Below are 19,763 nucleotides of genomic sequence, written 5' to 3'. Positions count from 1 at the left end.
TAATGAGGGCATTCATTAACCATTCAACCCATCAAGGTCCTGTTTATTTTTTCCGTCAGCCTCACACACTTTCTGGATAACGTTTTGTAGCGCTTCCAGCAAGGTAAGTTAATAGGTATGTGTAGAGTGTAGCCATGAGAGCTGTTGATGGGCGGGGTTAATTACGAGGAGCAGGAGTCGCGCATCTTTGCTGAATTAGTCGCGATTAATTGAACGCTTTCCTCAGAATGTGTGTGCGTCTAAGTGGCAATCCTCTCATCACAATCCTCATATATGTCATGAGCAACAACCATCTTCCCACTGAAAGCTTTTTCCATTTTATATGTCTTTTATCATTAGCTTATCAACCGCTTCCCTTATGTGCTCCAGCAAAACAAACCTTCTTTGAAATGCACTCGGAAAATCAATTAGTAACACAATACTGCACTTTTCCCCTCCCATTTGCAGTCTTTGCATCCTTCCCTCTTCCCCCCTGTTGTTCCTAGTGCATCCTGCGTGTGTGTTTGGGAGTGTACGGAGCCCCATCACTGCCAGGAAGTGAGCTTTGTGTCTTATGTTCACCCCAGGACATTTTTTTTTCATTTGAGCACCAAATTCAATCTGGGCTCGGCAGTCAGCGGTGGTCGCAGAAGAAAAACAAGTTGAAGCGGCTTCAACCCGGAATAATCTCTGTAGTTCATCCGTCTCCTCCTGGACCCCCAGTGGCCAACATTTGAGCTTGCAGATGGTCAGTGGAGATTTGAGAGCTGCAATTCATCAATGTAACTGGACAAGGGCCCTGGAAAGCTCTCGTCCAGCTGGACCACTGGGCCCGTGGGTGCGCCTCATTCAGTCAGGCTTCTTTCTACCCTCCTTCAGATACTTTTTTGGACTTTATTTTGGCAAGGCCCTAGTCAGAAGGAAACATCTTAGTCCCCCTAGTCACAGGGGAGACCAGGGATGGAGATTTAGGAACATTTCAGATAAGGAACAAGGGAAACCAATGTATCGGTTACTGTGATTGTATTGTACTGTTGTGCTCAAGACCACACGATGTGAGACCAAATCACAAGACAATACAAAGCGCTTCAAAATGTGGTGTGAGGTTCTCACATTTCTATTTGATTTTAGATTAGATTAGAACTTTATTTCATCCCGTATTCGGGAAAGGTCTTGGTTGCAGTAGCAAGACAGACACACAAGACATTGTAGACCTAGGTAAGAAACTGGAGCCACACACAGGAAGTCCACAAGGTGGGGACCTTCTGCAGACTGAGACCTAGGTTACTGCACAGTCCCTCAGTAGTCTGGAGGTTTTAAAGATCATGTTCTTTGCCTAGATATAAAATGTTTATTAAACTACTGTGATTTTTTTGGGGGACAGCTCGGATGAGGTCTAAATAATTTGTTTGCTTTATTCTTGGTCTAATTCTTCTCAGGGGAGACATTCATGGATGGATCACAATGAAGTTGTGAGTTCACGGGAAAAATCACTGCCCATGATGAAATATTTGAACACCCTTTGAGCAGTTTCTTAAGAGCAAAGGGTTAATTTTTCTCGACTCTGGATCTGAAACCAGAGAATAATTCATTTCAAGGGCTACCCTTTTTCTTTCCCATTGTAATGCACTGCGTTGTACGTAACCCCATTTGTGGGATTGATATTGCGTGATACACTACTTGGAACAATGTGGCTTTCGTGGTGCACCCCTCCAAAAACAAATGTTCTTCTTCCTGCTGCAGGCTGTTTGATAGACACATTGAGAGATTGGTTGTGTTAAATAAGAGATTAATCTCTCTGGTCCTCACTATGGCGCCATGACCTCAGAAATATCATTATCTACAGGGGAGAGAGGTTAAATTCTCAAATACTATAGCTTGAATGCAAGTGAATGGGGTACAAAAGAAGTGGTATCTTTTTTTCTGAGTGCCCTGTGCTAGAATGCAGCACACCTAATGGCATCGCCGTTTATCAACAAATATCAGGGTTAATTACAGTGTTTCGGCCTGTCATTACCCCTGAAAAACAGAGGGGGATTTAACCGTTTACCATTTATAATGGCTGACAACAAAGTGGGAGATTCAAATAAAAATACAGGGGTCTGAGGCTTGTATTTTGAGCACTGTGATATTTACTTATCTCAAGTCTTTATTTAATATGTCAACATAGGACATAGAAATCAAAAGCTTCAAGCGGCTCATAATAACAGTGTAGGTTCAAACTCTCATTGCGTGCTTTGCGTAATTTAAATTATTTATTGACGAACATCTCATCTCAAATGTGGATGAAATTTATTGAAGCCTCTGAGACACAAAATCAGTATTTCAGATGGAGCGAATCTACAGGGGTTGCTTCTCCAGTGAGTTTCTAAGACAATCTGATGAGATTGAAAAATGTGCATCCTGTTTGACCAGGACTCAAGATCAGTGCTTTGTTTGTTGATCATGCTTTAGTGGCAAGCCTTGTGTGTGTGGTCTATATAAATATATTGACCTAGTATTATTGTATATTTGCGTTGTTATTGTTTGTTTTGAATGGGCTTGGTTTGTCTTTACACTTTGTTGCAGAATGTGGGGAAAAAAATTCAGATTGACAATCCCATCCAACCATCCATCATCACTTTTTTCTCATAATTTTGCAGGAAGCTTCCTGATCAGAGAAATAGCTACTATTCACATTCATGTTATAGGTGATATAGAGTCTTTTTTTTAACCAAAACAAGCAGTTTTTTTAACCAAAAATAATCTTTTTTTCCCTTTTTATATGTCGGGTAAGTCTGCAGGCCTGGAAACAACCCAAACCAATATTGGGAGAACATGCAAAGTCAACACAGGAATGACTCCCAGCCAGATGTGCTAACTGCAAATCTACCATGCTATCATGAATCAACTCTGCCATCCCCTATGGGCTTCCATGTACTGTAATTTTGTTCCATATTTTAAAAACATGCGGCCTGGCGGCTGAGTGGTTAGCGCATCGGCCTCACGGCTCTGGGGTCCTGGGTTAAAATCCAGGTCGGTCCACTTGTGTGGAGTTTGCATGTTCTCTCTCCCCGGGCCTGCGTGGGTTTCCTCCCGGTACTCTGGTTTCCTCCCACATTCCAAAAACATTCATGGTTGGCTGATTGGACTCTCTAAATTGCCCCCAGGTATGAGTGTGAGTACGCATGGTTGTCCGTCTCATTGTGCCCTGCGATCGGCTGGCCACTGATTCAGGGTGTCCCCCGCCTCTGGCCCGGAGTCAGCTGGGATAGGCTCCAGCACCCCCCACAACCCTAATGAGGATAAAGTGGTTCAGAAATCAGATGAGACGAGATGAGACATTTTTCTCTTTTTTTTCAGATATTTTAATAACATTTTCCCAGGTTAAAATTCATTTCAAATATTACTTTTATCCTATTTTAACATTTGTCAAAGTTATTTTTTAAATAGGTATTCATGTAGTTTTCAAAAATATCTAAAAATATTTAGGAGTGAATTGTTTTCAAAATCATTTTTCATTTGCCCATCAAAATGGACTTAACATAATAGTCAAAGCAGAAGAATAAGAGGACATGTCTTGATTGGACATCTGTCATCATCAATGGTACTGACACACCTAAGTGAAACCAATAAAAATAAAATGTACCTCTCTTTGATTAGGGATGCTGACAGTGGCCCCGAAAGGTTTGCACTGCGCCGATACTGAGCGAATCTGCAACCCTTGCCTGGACGCAGCCAAAGCCTGCAACCTTAACGGCACCTGCAAGAGACACCGCTCAGCCTACATCGCCACCTGCCACAAAGAGGACCCCAACAAGGGGGAAACCTGCAGCAAGAAGCGTTGCCACAAAGCGCTACGGCTCTTCCTGGACCGCGTGCCTCCCGAGTTCAGCCACCGCCTGCTCTTCTGTCCCTGCCAGACGGAGGGCTGTGCCGAACGCCGTCGCCAGACCATCGTGCCCGACTGCTCCTATAAAGAGAGAGAAAAACCCAACTGCTTGGAGCTCAGGACGCTCTGCCGCCAGGACTCTCTCTGCAGGTGTGTGCAAATTAATCAGATGCCAATTGAAAATATCTCTTTTCGTGTTCGGGGGCCTGAAACCACGGCTTGTCAGGGCCCGGGGCCGGTCTGGTTTTAGTGTCCTCTAATCGATGGATGCTTGCGATTTTCAGCAGAGCAGTGTTAAGCCTTTTGAATCATTTTGCAAAAAAAATGTTTTGCTTTTGGCAAAGCAATAGTAAATCTAAAAAATGATTTCAGTGGAATGATGAAAATTCTCAAATTAAGAATTTGGGGGAATTTGTTCTTCCGTTCTTCCATTTTTGCCTACTTTGTACAATTATTCCGCGAGGCAGCTTCTAAACTTACGCCCCAGGAAATCAAGTACCCACCATCCGTATGATACAAAATCCTCTCTTGTGGGATTGAACTCATTCCAAAACATGAAGTATTCAAACTCATGAATGACAATTCACGAGGGGTGCCAACTCTAGTGAGCAAGATTGAAAGCAAAGGTTTATTCACCACCAGCACTCATCTCTTGTGTAGCCTTTTATGTTTAAAATTCTTGAATTTATTCATTGCCATTGACATCAATAGACATCACATCCATTTGAACTGGGATAGCTGGCATTCACTGATCATGTTTGAGTGACATCGATGGTCATAAAAATCCAAGTGTTTTTGTGTGGGTAATGGTGGCTTGACCCAGTCCAAATGTAGTAGAGGTCTAGTGCTGGAATGGCAAAAAAAAAGCACCCCCGTCATTTGTTAATACCGCAAAAATAGTAACAATGAGCATGGTGAAATGATTTTGTCTTCGTCTTTACCAAATGAACTGCAACAATGTGAGGTTCCATCTGCAGCTCCACAGTCATACCACTCTGTCATGGTCATTAGATTGCTACCCTGTCTCCCAGTCTACGTGGATAGGATCGCTATCACCATCTATGGCAGCTAATGAAGTCGTTATGAAAGAAAATTCAAGCCACACACAAACAAAAAAATAAAACAGTCTTAGCCAGAATGCATGTTAAGGTTGTAGCATAAAATATCTAATTTCAAATAAAATCAGAAACATTCCCTTAAAATATATATAACATTTTAGAAGTGATATTTTTGTAATGACATAACTCTGTGCGTTTGGACAAAAGGAAGGTTCTTGATGGGATTCCAGAATTTCAGTGTAGTTCATTTTTAAAGCAACTGTGATTAGTCAAACCATCGTCCGTGGCAGGGAATTAATTAACATCTTCAAAATAAATAATATGCTGTATACCAGGATATCTCGGCAGGCGAGTTGGTATCATAGCGGCCCCACAGTTCTGAGATGGAGGGTTCGATCCCAGGTTGGGACCTTCCTGTGTGGAGTTTGCATGTTCTCCCTGGGCTTGCGTGGGTTTTCTCCGGGCATTCCGGATTCCTCCCTCATTCCATTCCCCTAAGTGTGATTGATAGCGTGAATGGTTGTCCGTCTCCTTGTGCCCTGGCTGGCCACCAATTCAGGGTGTGTCCCCCGCCTTGTTTGGTGGGAACCAAAAAATTTTACGGGTACAACACTACTCTTCATTATAAACTGGTCTTGATGAGATGGTGGTCAATTAAGCAGAAAAAGAACATTAGTGGCTCACTTTGAGTCCACAGTGACACTGTTGGATCCAGACAGCCACGTTCAATTCACACCTAGCCAGCCGTGACATGTCTGCTTATGCCGGAGTCCCCGCGAACAGGCACATCACACTCAATGTACTACTCACTTAATCAACTGTAAGACTCTTTATAATTTTCAAAACTGTGTGTGTCCAGCCAGTTCATTAGCCTAATAGCATGAAAACGGTGGGACATTGAATAATTTCAAGTATTTAAAACCTCATTTGAGAGCCTAATGGAGTTTGACCGAGCACTAGACCCTTCAACGTCGATCGCTAAAAATAAAAATCCATTCACTGAGAAGCATCAGAGGAAGGAAGAAAAAAAAAGTTATTGGCTAATTTTCCTACTGTGACAGATGATTAGGCAGGTGATACATCTATTAGTGCCATGTCTCCGTTTGAATACTTCAACTTGGGGTGAGGAACCAAAGCTTTTTGCTGAAAAATATACAATTAACTTTTGAGCAAGGTGTTCCTTCCATGAATTTTGTACATTTTGCTAAATGAAATTAAATAAGCAAATAATACAAAAAATTCTTTTCAAGTAACCCCAAAATGTCCACATACCAATAATTATTGCATTTTTGTTTGGTTTTAAAAAACATTATCTAACTCACAGAACAGAGTCCTTTTGTGCATCACATCCCAAAATATTTAGTTTTAACAGCTGCAACTGCACAGTCCCAACAGTCTAATTTCTCCTGCTCTTAAATGGATTACATCTTGTATCGTATGAACAACATAATCCCTACGTAATTACATTTTGCAGCTCTTTGAACACTCTGTTACATTCTCTTAGAGAAATCACAGTAATCTTGGCCCCAAACAAATGAACTCAAATGAACCGCCCAATGCCAGGAATTGAAACAAAAAAAACTTTAACAGGAAACAAATGTTTTACTGTATGCTGCCAAATTATAATCATGAACATCTTTCTCAGTCATCATGTTTCTTTCATTTAATGTTTTTGCATGTGTGTGGATGTGTGGATGAGGTGTGTGAAACTCGACGAATAATCAAAATGTATTTGCCTTTATGTGGTATAATTCAGCAGTGTTACGTCCACGGGAGACGTCGAGGCGAGGTAGAAAGGATTAGGACCCCGTCGCGGGGAAGCAGGTGAGGACGAGGCAATTTGTGCTCATAACAACAACTTTAATCATTTAAGAGGGACCTTACAAAACAACAAGGACTTGTGAAACGAAACACGAACGAAACCGGACTAGGGAGAACAAGTGGAATCGAGGAGCAAGGTAGCGTGGCTGCATGGTAGGGAATCTACGCAGACGATCCGACAATGACACTAAACTCAGTGGTGTTTAAATACACAACTCAGAGACTAATTACGAATCACGCGCAGCTGCGCGAACACAACGGCAGGGCAGGAAGGACAAACCAGAGTGGGAAAAACAGCAGCAGGCTGCTCCTGACAAGCAGTTTTGATAGCTTATTTTTCACTTGGCGGCCCGGTGGAGGAGTGGTAAACACGTCGGCCTCGCAGTTCTGAGATCAAGGGTTCAATCCCAGTTGCGTTCCGGTTTCCTCCTATATCACATCACATTAGTGAATGTTTGTACGTTTTCTTGTGCCCTGCGATTGGCTGTCCACTAGTTCAGGGTGTCCTCCGCTTAGTGCCCATAGTTCGCTGGGACACACTCCAGCACCCACCGCGACCCTTGTGAGAATAAGTGGCACGGAAAATGAATGACTGATGAATACTTGTCATGGAGGGGATGATTTGCAAAGCGTCGGGGATGTATTAACACCCCCCACCACCACCACCAAGTCATTATATTACTTATTTTTACGTTAGGTGAACCGGAAATTGTTTGGGTCCGCTAACGTCAACTTTTAGCGATAAAATACTGCTATAGGCGATGGCCCCGAGCGTAAGCTTTAGCTGTTGTGCCTTGAGATTTTATCTTTTTATTTTATTTTTTATTTTGTGAAAAAAACGGTTTCATCTCAAAAAACATCGGTAAACACTAGTCCACATTTGAGAAACTACAATCAAGAGCCACTTTTTCACATTCAAGCCATCCAAAGTGGCCAACCCTTCTCCTCCAATTTACGATTGTCCTGATAATTGCATGTGTGTGGGAAGACTGAGATTATTTCTTTGACCTGATACCCCGTCCGTGTCAGGGGTTCACCTGTGCATTGAGAGAGATGTAATAGGACATAAAAGCTTATTATCTGTGGGCACGCAAGGTCAGTAACTCGATGAGCACGTGGCTACACGTAATTGTACGCTCTAGTCACTTGCGGGCACTCCCCCTGACAGTCCCTTACCCTTGCATGCATTCAACAAAATGGCATATCTGTGCGATCATGTCCTTCATGTGACATGAGGCATTAACAAAAGAATATTTGTCCATGAAAACATCAGAATTGATTTAATTTAATCGGATCAATTATTGACACGGCAGCATTGGGTTTAATCTGTGCTGCAGCCTCAATATATTCTAGACGGAAATTGAATTTTAACTCATTTGTCATGCTAATAAAAAGGCATTGGAGCGTCAGCTTGTGGCTCCATGTGAAGAAACCCTGCCGACAAATTTTAAATTAGAGCCCACGGTACCTCAACGTTTTTGGGGGCGTGGGAAATAAAAGTTAACTCCCAACAATGCACATCAGGAAAAAAGCCAGGGGAAACTGTTTTTTCTTGCTCTTCCCTCTGGGAGATGTGTTGATTAAAGGAAGGGATGATCATTCAACGACGGGCTTGTCTTCCCTTGGGGACATCCACCTCCAAACAGGAAACACAGCTCACCCGTCTGAGCTTCCTTTATCCCAAATTCCAGGGTTATCTTTGGAGAGAAGAGGGAATGTGTTTGTAACGTGACAGAAAGACAAAGAAAAGAATGAAGAAAGTCTCCTGAGATGAATCAAACCCTGGGAAAGAGCAGCAAACAAAGGACAAACAAGGAAAAGGGAAGTTATAATTGCCACTCATAAGGGGATTTAATCAGATGTTATGTATTCATTCATTTTCCAATATGCTTATCTTCGCAAATGGTGCGGTGGTGCTGGAGCTTATCCCAGCCAACTACGGGCAGTAGGGGGGGGTTGCTGAATTGGTTGTCTGCCAATCGCTAACCATTCGCATACGCTCACAGATACGGACATTTAGACAATGGTTAGTCAACCTAGAACACATGTTTTTGGCATGTGGGAAGAAACCAGAGTACCTGAAGAAAACCCACTCAGACATGGTAAAAACGTACAAATCGGCGATTGACCCCTCAATGTTAGAACTGAGATGGACGTGCAAACCACTTTTCCGAGTCGCATTATTTATTAATAGATAAGATGGGGGCACATCGGAGATGTATGGCGAGAGCTGGAGTTGCTTTAGCATCGTTGACGGCTATCGACGTCTAAACTATTTGGAGTGTCAAAGTCATCTTTGTTACAGGTGATATTGCAGTTAAGGTTTCCTTCGGCGTGCCATTATGTCTGTCAACTAGGACTCCCACAGTTGATCGAAATAGCCGAAATGCAGAACTAATTGATGATCAAAAGAATTAGCATCTATTTTGAATAACTATTTCACATATTCGCTACTTTTAAAAATGTTGACCAACAAAAAAAACATCTATCAATCCTCGGAGCCGATTTATTTTTTTTAACTGAGCTGATTAACAAATTGGGGGTTTAGCGTAAAACCTCAATTTGAGCGGCACCTCTTTTTGAACGGCACCTATAATAAAACGGCACTTTGGTGGAAGAATTGAAAATTAGAACGGCACCTCTAATTGAACGTCACTACGGGGGAAAGTTTGAAAAATAGAGCGTCATGCCGGTGAAACAGGTTTTTCCTCAACCTCAGAAGGTGGTCAAATGGCAAGCTCTTTCTTGCCTGGGATTCATACTGTTGTCACATTAGCGATGCCACCAAGAATTGAAGAAGCTCCATATTTATGTGGCCGTGATTTTAGGAGGCTGCACCAAATTTATACAAGCCCCGAGGTGTACTGGAACGCCCCAATCAAGGCCAAAGTCCGACAGTTCTACGAGAACTGGATGTTGCACGGCGAGAAGAGCTACACCAAATTCGGCAACATGCGAGGACCAACAATGGAAGTTTATTTGAAATGGATTGTCGATACTTGGGATCATCTGGCGAAGGATCTAATCATCAAGTCGTTCAAGGGATGCGAACTGACCAACACTCTCGCCTGTAGCTTATGAGTTTGCCGTTAGGGTGTGTTCTCACAGCCTTCACCCTCTGATATTCCAACCTCTGATTTTGCCCAAAATGGCGTGCATAGTTTTGAATTTGTTTGGCTTCCTAAAAACTCAATCAGCTCCAGTTAAAAGTTGCACAAGTCAAAATCCCGATTCTCGTCAGCAGTTGGGACTTTGCAGTGGGACGATTCTCTCTATTTTGTTTCACTGTCATTTCACATTGGTTGTACTTCCAGGAGGTGCGCAGAGTCCCTCTAAACAGAAAATAGATATTTGACAAGAGTTCAAAGATATATTATTGGCTATGTTTGTGGTGGCATTGTGCACAAAGATTTCATTTTCTACCTGCTCTCTGTCGAGGCAATTGTTGATATTCAGTGGAGATCTGGGGACTGGACGACAGGCACGCGTTAAATGGAGCAGCACTCATTTCTTCCACTCGGCTGTACTTCTGCCGCACTCTGCTATGATGTTATTTTGTTCCATAATCCAGGACAAACAAACAAATACACACACCCCAATCCTCCTTTGCTTTTCAACCTTCAAATGAATGCTCTCCTTTGAGAACCGCGTAGTCCAACAGCAGGCTCAATTTTGACGCCCATTTTGACCATAGGAGAACTGCAATTCTGTGTACGTGCCTGTGTCAAACCAAAGAAAGTCCCGATCCATCTCTATGTCAGGCTGAATCCAGGGTGCCTTGAGTGTACAGTGAATATGAAGTACATTGATAGGCTGCGGGATCAATGCAACGCTTCTACATTTGATTAAATTCCCAGGCATCCCCACGCTCACTGGGGGCCGCTTGTTCATCGAACGCTTTGCCCCCCTGCTTTTTGGAGCGGAGCGCTTAGTGACGATCGATTACCCAACAGGTAAAGATAAACGTGCACATGCACAGGAAGCTTTGTGATAAAGAATTGTGGGCAGAGTGACTGACCCAAATAGAAATTCCATGCACTCTTAAACGTATGTAAACATCCTACCTGCATTCACTTCCCGTGAATCCTTTTCCAATTGACTCAAGGACATTTTTTACTCTCGCTCTGCGGATAGTGTTTTGACTCTGAGGAGAAGTAATTTGTTGTTTTTATGTATGCTTAGATAGACTTTTTAGATACCTTTCACGACGATAGACGTCCAATTATTTTAATTAAACTTGGAGGAGTAGCTCTGAATGCTTATCTTTCTATGCTATTGACACCACAAGATGCCCAATCAATTTTGATCTTGAAGACTGGCAGGGAATAATCAACAATTCTTCTCCTTTAAATTATTATGTCCGATACTGTCTCATCTCATCTCATTTTCTGAACCGCTTTATACTCATTAGGGTCACGGGGGATGCTGGACCCTATCCCAGCTGACTGCGGGCCAGAGGCGGGGGACACCCTAAATCGATGGCCAGCCAATCGCAGGGCACAAGGAAACGGACAACCATGCACACTCGCACCCATTTAGAGTGTCCAATCTCAGCCTACCATGCATGCTTTTGGAATGTGGGAGGAAACCAACGCAGGCCCGGCCGGGGAGAACATGCAAATTCCACATAGATAGACATGACCTAGATTTGAACCAAGGACCCCAAGAGCTGTGAGGCCACCGCGCTAACCACTCGCTCCACCGGGCCAGCCATGGTCTATACTACTGCTTTTGTCTGGATTGTCTGGAATAAATATTTAAACTTCTCTGTCAACAAAGGTTTGCGTCATAGCCTGATCCATAAGTTTCTAGCAGGGTAGCATGACAGCCAGGTGGCTGTTGTAAACAAACGAGTGTCTGTGTGATGGGCCAAGGATCTCAAAGGGAACAGACATATTAGTTTTTTCTTTCAATATTTTGAGTTGCCAACTCCTAGGTCAACTTCTAACCCTGTTCCCTGGCCTTTCTACTCTCAACATCCTTCTACCAATATAGTCGCTATCTGTCCTCTGGACATGTCCAAATCATCAAAGTCTGGTCTCTGTGACGTTGTCTCCAAAATGCCTAACAGCCACTCTCCCTTTGATGTATTTCTTTCTATGTATTTATTTATCTACATATTTTTATTTATGTTGTTCCAATATTTAGTTCTATATTTAATTACATTTTCCATATTTTTTTTCAGAATGCTTTTCCTGTTCTTATGAGTTTTTGATGTATATATTTGTTCATATGAATTTAGGCATCATAGAGTTAGTATCACAAAAACCAAGCCTAACATGAGTGCCATGAGACAGCAAAATATTTTGTGTTAATTTCGACCGGTTACATTCACATTAGCCCTTCAGTGTAATTCAATATCTGCCGCTCTGCCCAATCCAATTGAATTGGACAGCTATCATTGACAGTGCCGCTTAAGTATATTCTTCTTACACACATTTAACATTTTAGAAATATTAAAAATAAAATTTAACCAACTTTATTCACCCATTGAGCTTTCACAATACTTCCTAATTAGCTATTTCCTAATTTTGTGGAGAAAATATGAACCATTGGTTTGTCCTAGACCTACTAAAAAAACGTGTAGCTTTAATGTGCAGCTAATGGTTGTTTAATTACTGGTGATAAGAGCTCAGTAGTGCACAATTAACTCACTCTCACCTTTTTCAAACACATTTGCTTGCATGGGAAACGTCTGGTTGCATGTTTAGACAATATTTAGGCAGTTAAGATAACCTTGAATAATCTGTTTACAGCTTCGTGCTTGATTTAGCACTCTCATTCTAATGACACAACACTCAGTATGGGTTCGAAGTCATTTTACAGCTACTGGAATAGAATCTGCAAGTAGTGTGGCAACCAAGTATACAGAGAATTGTGGTAAATGTTTTCTAACACAAGAACTTCACTGGGAACATCTGTGTTGCTGCATTATGACTATGAAAACGTCTCAGGCCATATTCCACTGGTTAAGTAATCCTGCAGGAATCAGACAGAAGAAATCACAAAGGTTCTCACGAGAAGCTGCAAATTCAGGTGCTTTCGCGCAATAGTATGTGAGACTACCACAAAAACATGCAGAAGGAATATGTAACGTACTTGTAAAATAACGATGGTTAAGGGCAATTGTTATTTGTCCTTGTTTTATCACAAAACAAACTATAAATATTGTCCCCCCCCTGGGCTAGCATGGGATTTCTCCAGGTACTCCACTTTCCTCCCACATCCCAACAACATGCAGAGTAGGCTGGTTGAACATTTGAAAAATCCCTTAGGTATGAGTGTGAGTGTGAAGGGTTGTCTGTCTTTGTGGCCTGCGATTGGCTGGCCACCAATTCAGGGTGGTATGCTGTAGACATTTCGCAGGCGATGAAATTTGTCAGATTGGCGCCAATGTCGTGAACACAAACAAACTGCAAGTGGTATAATTGAGCCTTAAACAAACCATAACAATCAATCAAAACGGGCAAGAAAAATACAATACTAGTGACTCTTCTCTGTCTTTCCATTGAATACCATCTGTCCGCATGGGTCTTTTCAAATGGACTGGGAATTCCAATGACCGTAGGTAGTCTGGCCAAAAATAGCAGCTGCTAGCTAGCATGGTCAACGAAAAAAGAATCTACAAACCACACGATAAGAAATACATGCACAAGCTAATTAGAAGAACAAGCGATATGAACAATCTGCCTCTAAAGAATTTTTTAATTAAAAATGGAAATTGGGGGTATTACATGTAAAATGGTGCTGCAACACTGGTTATTTTAGAATTCTCACTCTAAACCACAAGTGCCCCAATACTTTGATCAAGATTGGGTGGTAGATCTCAAAGACCTCACACCAGAGGCTGAAATCAGTTAAGTTCTATGTCAGAAGCTCTTTAGCCTATCAGTTATCCTCCCCGACCTTAATTGGCATTCATGACAGCAAGTCAGATCTTGTTTTTGCATGAGTCACAATACATGCGCAGTCAACCTTGTCCACGGCCCCCTATAAACATCACCCAGAAAAAACGTTAAAGCGAAGGCTTCATTCAGGCTTGAGTTGCCATTTAGCACAAGTTGTCAGAGCAAGGTCATGACCAAAAATATCGGATTTTTCTGGATGATAAGGTGCAATTAGGTCCTTTATTCTTACTCAAGATTGACAGTGTGCCTTAAGTATAAATTCTGGTTGTGCTTAAAGATGTCGGACTTACAAAGTAGACAAAATTATATGGTGGATTTTGGCAAAATTGAACACACAACAATATGCATCGTAAATTTTGGGTTACTATTAGGTAATGCCTAATTATAAGGCATGTTAGCGGTAATATTTTCATAATAATGATAATTTTCAGCTCAATATTGATACTGACACAAATATCCAATACCATTCTTAATCCAGTTGAAATTAATTGATTGCAGAACTTTTTTCGTAACTTGAAAATTTCGTAAGTAGAGCAGTACGTTATATGTAAATTCTCTAATGCATTCCACAGTCCGCACACAACTACCAACTAAACCCTTCAAAATTGGTCAAAGTGTCCCAATTTTGTATGAAAGATGTGAGATGTCATCCCGGATAAAACATTTCAGTATTGATACTTTTGATAGTCCAAATCACTGTACTGCATTTGCCTTGTTTAGCTTTTAACATTCTACTTGTTTTATTTATTCAATTTTTCATTTGGTGAATGATGAATGTGGATCTTGAGCCCTTTACTAAAGCAATATAACGCAGTTATGCTAAAACAAAAGACAAAGTCTTAGAAAAACTATGTTTGCATTCACCACAGTAATACAAACTAAGACAGGCCAATCGCACGGGAACAAACATCGTGACTGGAAAGTCAGAGATGAGAGTCAAACTAAAAGCTCAAAGTAGTGAGGTGGATTTGCTAACCATTAGGCTATATCATGCAGTAAAGGTAAAATTTCAGCATGTTTTGGTGTCTAAGGCTACATCTACATTGTAAATTATGTTTTGTTTTTTTGGGCAACAACACGTATCTAACAACAATAAACATGAATAACCAATTCTGATATTTTGAAATCTGACGTGACCCTTTTTCTGATGTGGATATAAATCAGATGTGTATATATTCAATTCTCTACACCATGAATGCTCATCCATCAACAAGTAAATTACATCGCCACTGTTTGATAAAACAAACAACAGACGTGAAGCAATGGTGGAAAAAAGACACAAAAAAATTCAATTTGCATTTTGATACTGAATTTGAAGCAATCGAGTTGAAAAAAAAACAGTTGGCTTTGGTAGCATGAAATCCTCTAAAACTGTGGACTGAGATAGTACTTCTGCAAACAGTTCGACATATCACACATGTAGCAGTGTGCATGAATGTGACATCACAGACGTATTCCCTTCTCACTGCTTGTAGCATATTTTGGTGCCCAAAAACAATTGATCATCATGCGTTGCGGTGTGAACCTATTAGCAATTTAGATTGCACAAGTTCACCTAAACTTGCGGCCTACCACTTATGAAGCAAAGTAAAGAACTTTCATCAAGGCCACCGAAGAAAGTGAGGTGGCAGACGGAATGAAAGTACATTGTAAAGTGAATGAGTTCCATGAAACCACGTCGCCGATGGGCGCGAGGACTTTCTATCAACATGGCGTTTCAGCTCCCAACGCAAGGTCACCATGCTGTCTTTGCCTTTTTTATAATAATTTTTGACGTAATGAGCCACGCACCACAATGCGTGCAAGCATCCGTCATCAATGCTGACCATTGTTTGCTGCTGATTTTAATCAAACCGACAAAGTCACGCACGCAAGACTGTGACTTTTGCTTTGGCGCCTTTGCAAATAGTAGGACACTTGAGGTTGAGGGCGGAGGATATGAATGAGATAAAAGACAGAAAGCACCCCTTTTGTTTTTTCATTTGCCTCATCCAAGTGCTTTTATGCCATCCCATTAAGTGGCCGCCATTGTCCTAGCTGTTGTTATGCTTTGTGTGGTTGGTGGCGAGATAACGTTGACAGCCTCAATGTGCTGAAGACAAGTGATAAGGGAGAAGAGCGCTTATTTCTCATTTGAAGAGAAATAATCATCCTTTCCATGCTATTAGAGGATTTAGGAAGTCTGATAGCTATTTTGCCTCTTCCGTCAGCAAATAGTTTCTCAGACTGACACTCATCTGATTGGACTCGCGTTGTTTGTTACGACCGTCAAGTGATCGGAATAAGAATTTATATAAAAACCCATTAGTTTTCTCTTACTGTCAGACTGGACGGACATGCACTCGGCGGCAAGCGGAATGACTGTGTTTAAAGTGTCAGGTTGGCTGCGAGAAGCCTACCTCTGTGGGGGCTCCCCTGCCACTTCCCCGGGGGGCTGAGAGGCTGAAATGACCAGAAAATTCTGTTGAGCTAGACAGCCTGTAATTTTAGAAGCAAGTGGTATTGGCTGGCACTATAATGGAAATCCTGTGGAAACCTTGAGAGGGGCTGTATCCTGTTGTTGGACCACCATTGTGTGAAGACTCAGCACACCTATATAAACGTTAAATTACTGTCTTTAAGTCATCATTGTCTCACACAATTCTGCTTCTAAAAAGTAACCTAGACCTTTTTCTAATTTTGCTTGAGCTTATATAAACACGGCATCGCCACCTTAAAAGAACCTTTGCTCGTACACGGTAGAAAACCTATTTTCGCTTTGTATGTGGGGCTTTTAAAGCCCAAACCAATAAACCTTTTTCGGGCAGTCATTGAACCCACTGGCTGCCACTGACGGCGCTAGATTGGGGCTGGCTGTAATCATTTGATCAGTTGAAGATCAGTGCACAACACCTAGTTTAGAGGACATTCATATCATTGTTGTCAGTTACTCCCACGCACAATTCAATTTAATTAATCTCATCTCATTTTCTGAACCGCTCATTAGGGTTGCAGGGGGTGCTGGAGCCTATTCCAGCTGTCTCTGAGCCAGAGGTGGGAGACAACCATGCACAATCACATCCATAACTGGGGCAATTTTGAGTATCCAATCAGCCTACCATGTATGTTTTTGGAATGTGGGAGGAAAATTGAGTACCCGGAGGAAACCCACGCAGGCCCGGGGAGAAGATGCAAACTCCACACAAATGGACCTGACCTGGATTTTAACCCAGGACCCCAGAGCTGTGAGGCAGACAGACTAACCACTTGTTCCACCGGGCCACCAATTCAATTCAATACACACTAACAGATTAACACGCTGAATTGGTTAACAGACAATCATGGGGCGCAAGGACATGGGCATGCACACTCACACTCATACCTTGGGGTGATTTAGAGTTTTCAACTAGCCTACGATGCACGTCTTTGGGATGTGTCAGGAAACCAGAGTACCCACGCGGGCCTGGGGAGAACATGCAAACCCCACTCAGGAAGATCAGAACCCACCAGGGTTTGAACGCTTGATCCCAAAACTGTGCGACGGATGTGTTAACTATTCTACAGCAGTCCGGCTTTAAAGGGGTTTTAAACACAGTACGTGTGATTTTGAACACAAAAATGTGTAGTGTATCAAACACTTAATTAAGGAAGAATTCTTCTTTGTGTTTTTTGTATCACAAGAAGGCCAGAGGGCTTTCAAAACAATCCCTGCTAACAGTCCAACAAAACGCATCATTTGAATACCCTTTATGTCGCATTATTTGCATTTAAAATGCGGGGAAAAACAGTACATGTATACATAGCTGAATAAGGGTTTTAAGTCCAAATGCAAAACAAACAAGATAGATGTCAGCATTTTGACAGCAAATAACCTATTTTTCCCATTCATTCCTTTTCCAAACCACTTGCCTTCACAAGGCTTGCGGGGGGTGCTGGAGTTTATCCAAGATAACTATGGGACACCCTGAATCGGTGGCCAGCAAATGGCAGGTCACTATCACTTACAGCACTCAGGAAGCTTTAGTGTCATTTTATATAATAACTCATTGGTGGACAACCTTTCTTCCAGGTACCCCGGTTTCCTCCCAAATTCCAAAGACATGCATGGTAGGCTGATTGGACACTCTAAATTGCCCTTAGGTATGAGTGTGAATGGTTGTTTGTCTCCTTGTGCCCTGCGATCGGCTGGCCACCGATTCAGGGTGTTTCCCCGCCTCTGGCCCGGAGTCAGCTGGGATTGGCTCCAGCACCCCCTGCGACCCTAATGAGGATAAAGCGATTCAGAAAATGAGATGAGGTGGTGGGCAACCTGATGGACGGGTGGTTAGAGCATCAGCCTCACAGTTCTGAGATCTGTGTGGAGTTTGCATTGTTCTCCCCGAGCTTGCGTGGATTTTCTCCGGGTACTCCAGTTTCCTTGGATTGGCCTTGCAGTTCTGGGGGGTTTGATCTCAGGTGGGTCCTCACTGTGTGGAGTTTGCATCTTCTTCCCAGGCTCGCATGAGTTTTTGCTGGGTGCACATGCCAAAAACATGCTGGGTAGGCTGTTTAAACACTCTAAATTGCTCCTAGATGAGTGTGGGCATGAATAGTTATCCGTTTCCTTGTGCCTTGCGACTGGCTGGCCACCAATTCAGGGTGTACCTGGTGCCTATAGTTAGCTTGAATAAGCTCCGGCACCCCCCGCGAACCTTGGGGGGATAAGCGATTTGGAAGATGAATGGGTGAATCGCTCAAAGGCTGCCACTGACAACGATAGAAACCTAGTAATCCGTTTTTACTGGCGGCTATCATTCGCTGAGGCGACAGTGATTGATCGCTGCCAGCTCTCCCAGTCAAAATTGATTGGGTAGTTTGAGGTAGGATTGACCCACTTTCTAGTGCCAGGAGAAGGACAGCCTTTGACATCCTCACCTCATAACCCTACCTCAACATATACAACTTGGTCCACTCTACTCGCAGGATGTGGCAAAATACTAACACACACTTTGTCTTGGATGTCACCATATTTTTTCTTGAATACTCCCATCAGACTTCCATGATTGACAATGTTGCCTGCACTAATGGCAACAGGCTCAACATCAGCACAAAAAGAAGAAATGTACGGAGAAGCCACACGGTAATACATTCGTGATTGAGTGGCACTTATGCACAGCGACTGCGTATTTAAAATGGTGACTTACCGAGTGTGGAGTGGTTGTAAAATGCGAATGTGATTTGTTTATGTCAGACTTCATCTGTCAGTGTCATGCAGCCAATCTTCAGGTTAATGACAATATTATATTTTTTAGATGGAACTATTGATTTGCATGCAACAGTTGTATTTCAATCGGCATCTTCTTTCATCACGCACAGGAAATGGGAAGACGCAAATTGTGAACACATAATTTGCGTTCAGGGCGGCCTGGTGGAGCGAGTGGTTAGCGCGTCGGCCTCCAGGTCATGTCCATCTGTGTGGAGTTTGCATCTTCTCCCAGGGCCTGCGTGGGTTTCCTCTGGGTACTCCGGTTTCTTCCAACGTTCCAAAAAACATGCATGGTAGGCTTATTGGACACTCTAAATTGGGTACTCGGACGTTTGGTCGCCGGACGTTTGGTCGCCGGACGTTTGGTCGCCGGACGTTTGGTCGCCCAGACGTTTGGTCGCCCAGACGTTTGGTCGCCGGGCGTTTCGTCGCCGGACGTTTGACAACATGACAGAGAGTTTACTGTTGAAACCAGCTCTCAAAATTATATTCACCCGGGCGACGAAAACGTCCGGGCGACCAAATGCCCTGGCGACCAAACATCCGTCGACCAAATGTCCGGTCACGCTAAATTGCCCCTAGGTATGGGTGTGTGCATGCATGGTTGTCCGTCTCCTTGTGCCCTGCGATCGACTGGCCACCAATTCAGGGTGTCCCCCGCCTCTGGCCCGGAGACAGCTGGGATTGGCTCCAGCACCCCCCGCGAACCTGATGAGGATAAAGCGGTTCAGAAAATGAGATGAGATGAGAGGTTTCCGTTCATGTTGGAACTCTCGTTATCCTGGTCATTCCTACAGTCAGTAAAGAACTATGTTCAGGTCATTGATTACATTGATGAATTCATGAATTCCATCCTCACTCTAAATGTGATTTTGTGGCCAATCTAATCAGCCGGATTTCTT

At 42.7% G+C, this 19,763-nt stretch overlaps 2 protein-coding genes across 3 annotated transcripts in view; both read left to right on the top strand.

The window, feature by feature from the left end:
- Positions 1–19,763, top strand: part of lzts1 (leucine zipper, putative tumor suppressor 1) — a 195,198-nt gene that overhangs the window by 83,472 nt on the left and 91,963 nt on the right. The window lies entirely within an intron of this gene.
- LOC144074115 (GDNF family receptor alpha-2-like) overlaps positions 1–19,763 on the top strand; it is a 79,167-nt gene that overhangs the window by 34,973 nt on the left and 24,431 nt on the right. For both annotated transcript variants that reach the window (XM_077600310.1, XM_077600311.1), the window contains exon 4: positions 3,622–4,000. In XM_077600310.1, coding sequence (XP_077456436.1) covers positions 3,622–4,000 — 379 coding nt within the window. The remainder of the gene's footprint in view (positions 1–3,621; positions 4,001–19,763) is intronic.

This window comes from Stigmatopora argus, chromosome 5 (genome assembly GCF_051989625.1).
Source record: "Stigmatopora argus isolate UIUO_Sarg chromosome 5, RoL_Sarg_1.0, whole genome shotgun sequence".
In the NCBI taxonomy this organism is placed as follows: domain Eukaryota; kingdom Metazoa; phylum Chordata; class Actinopteri; order Syngnathiformes; family Syngnathidae; genus Stigmatopora; species Stigmatopora argus.
The sequence above is the reverse complement of the archived record's forward strand: the minus strand, read 5'-3'. Positions and strand labels throughout refer to the sequence as shown.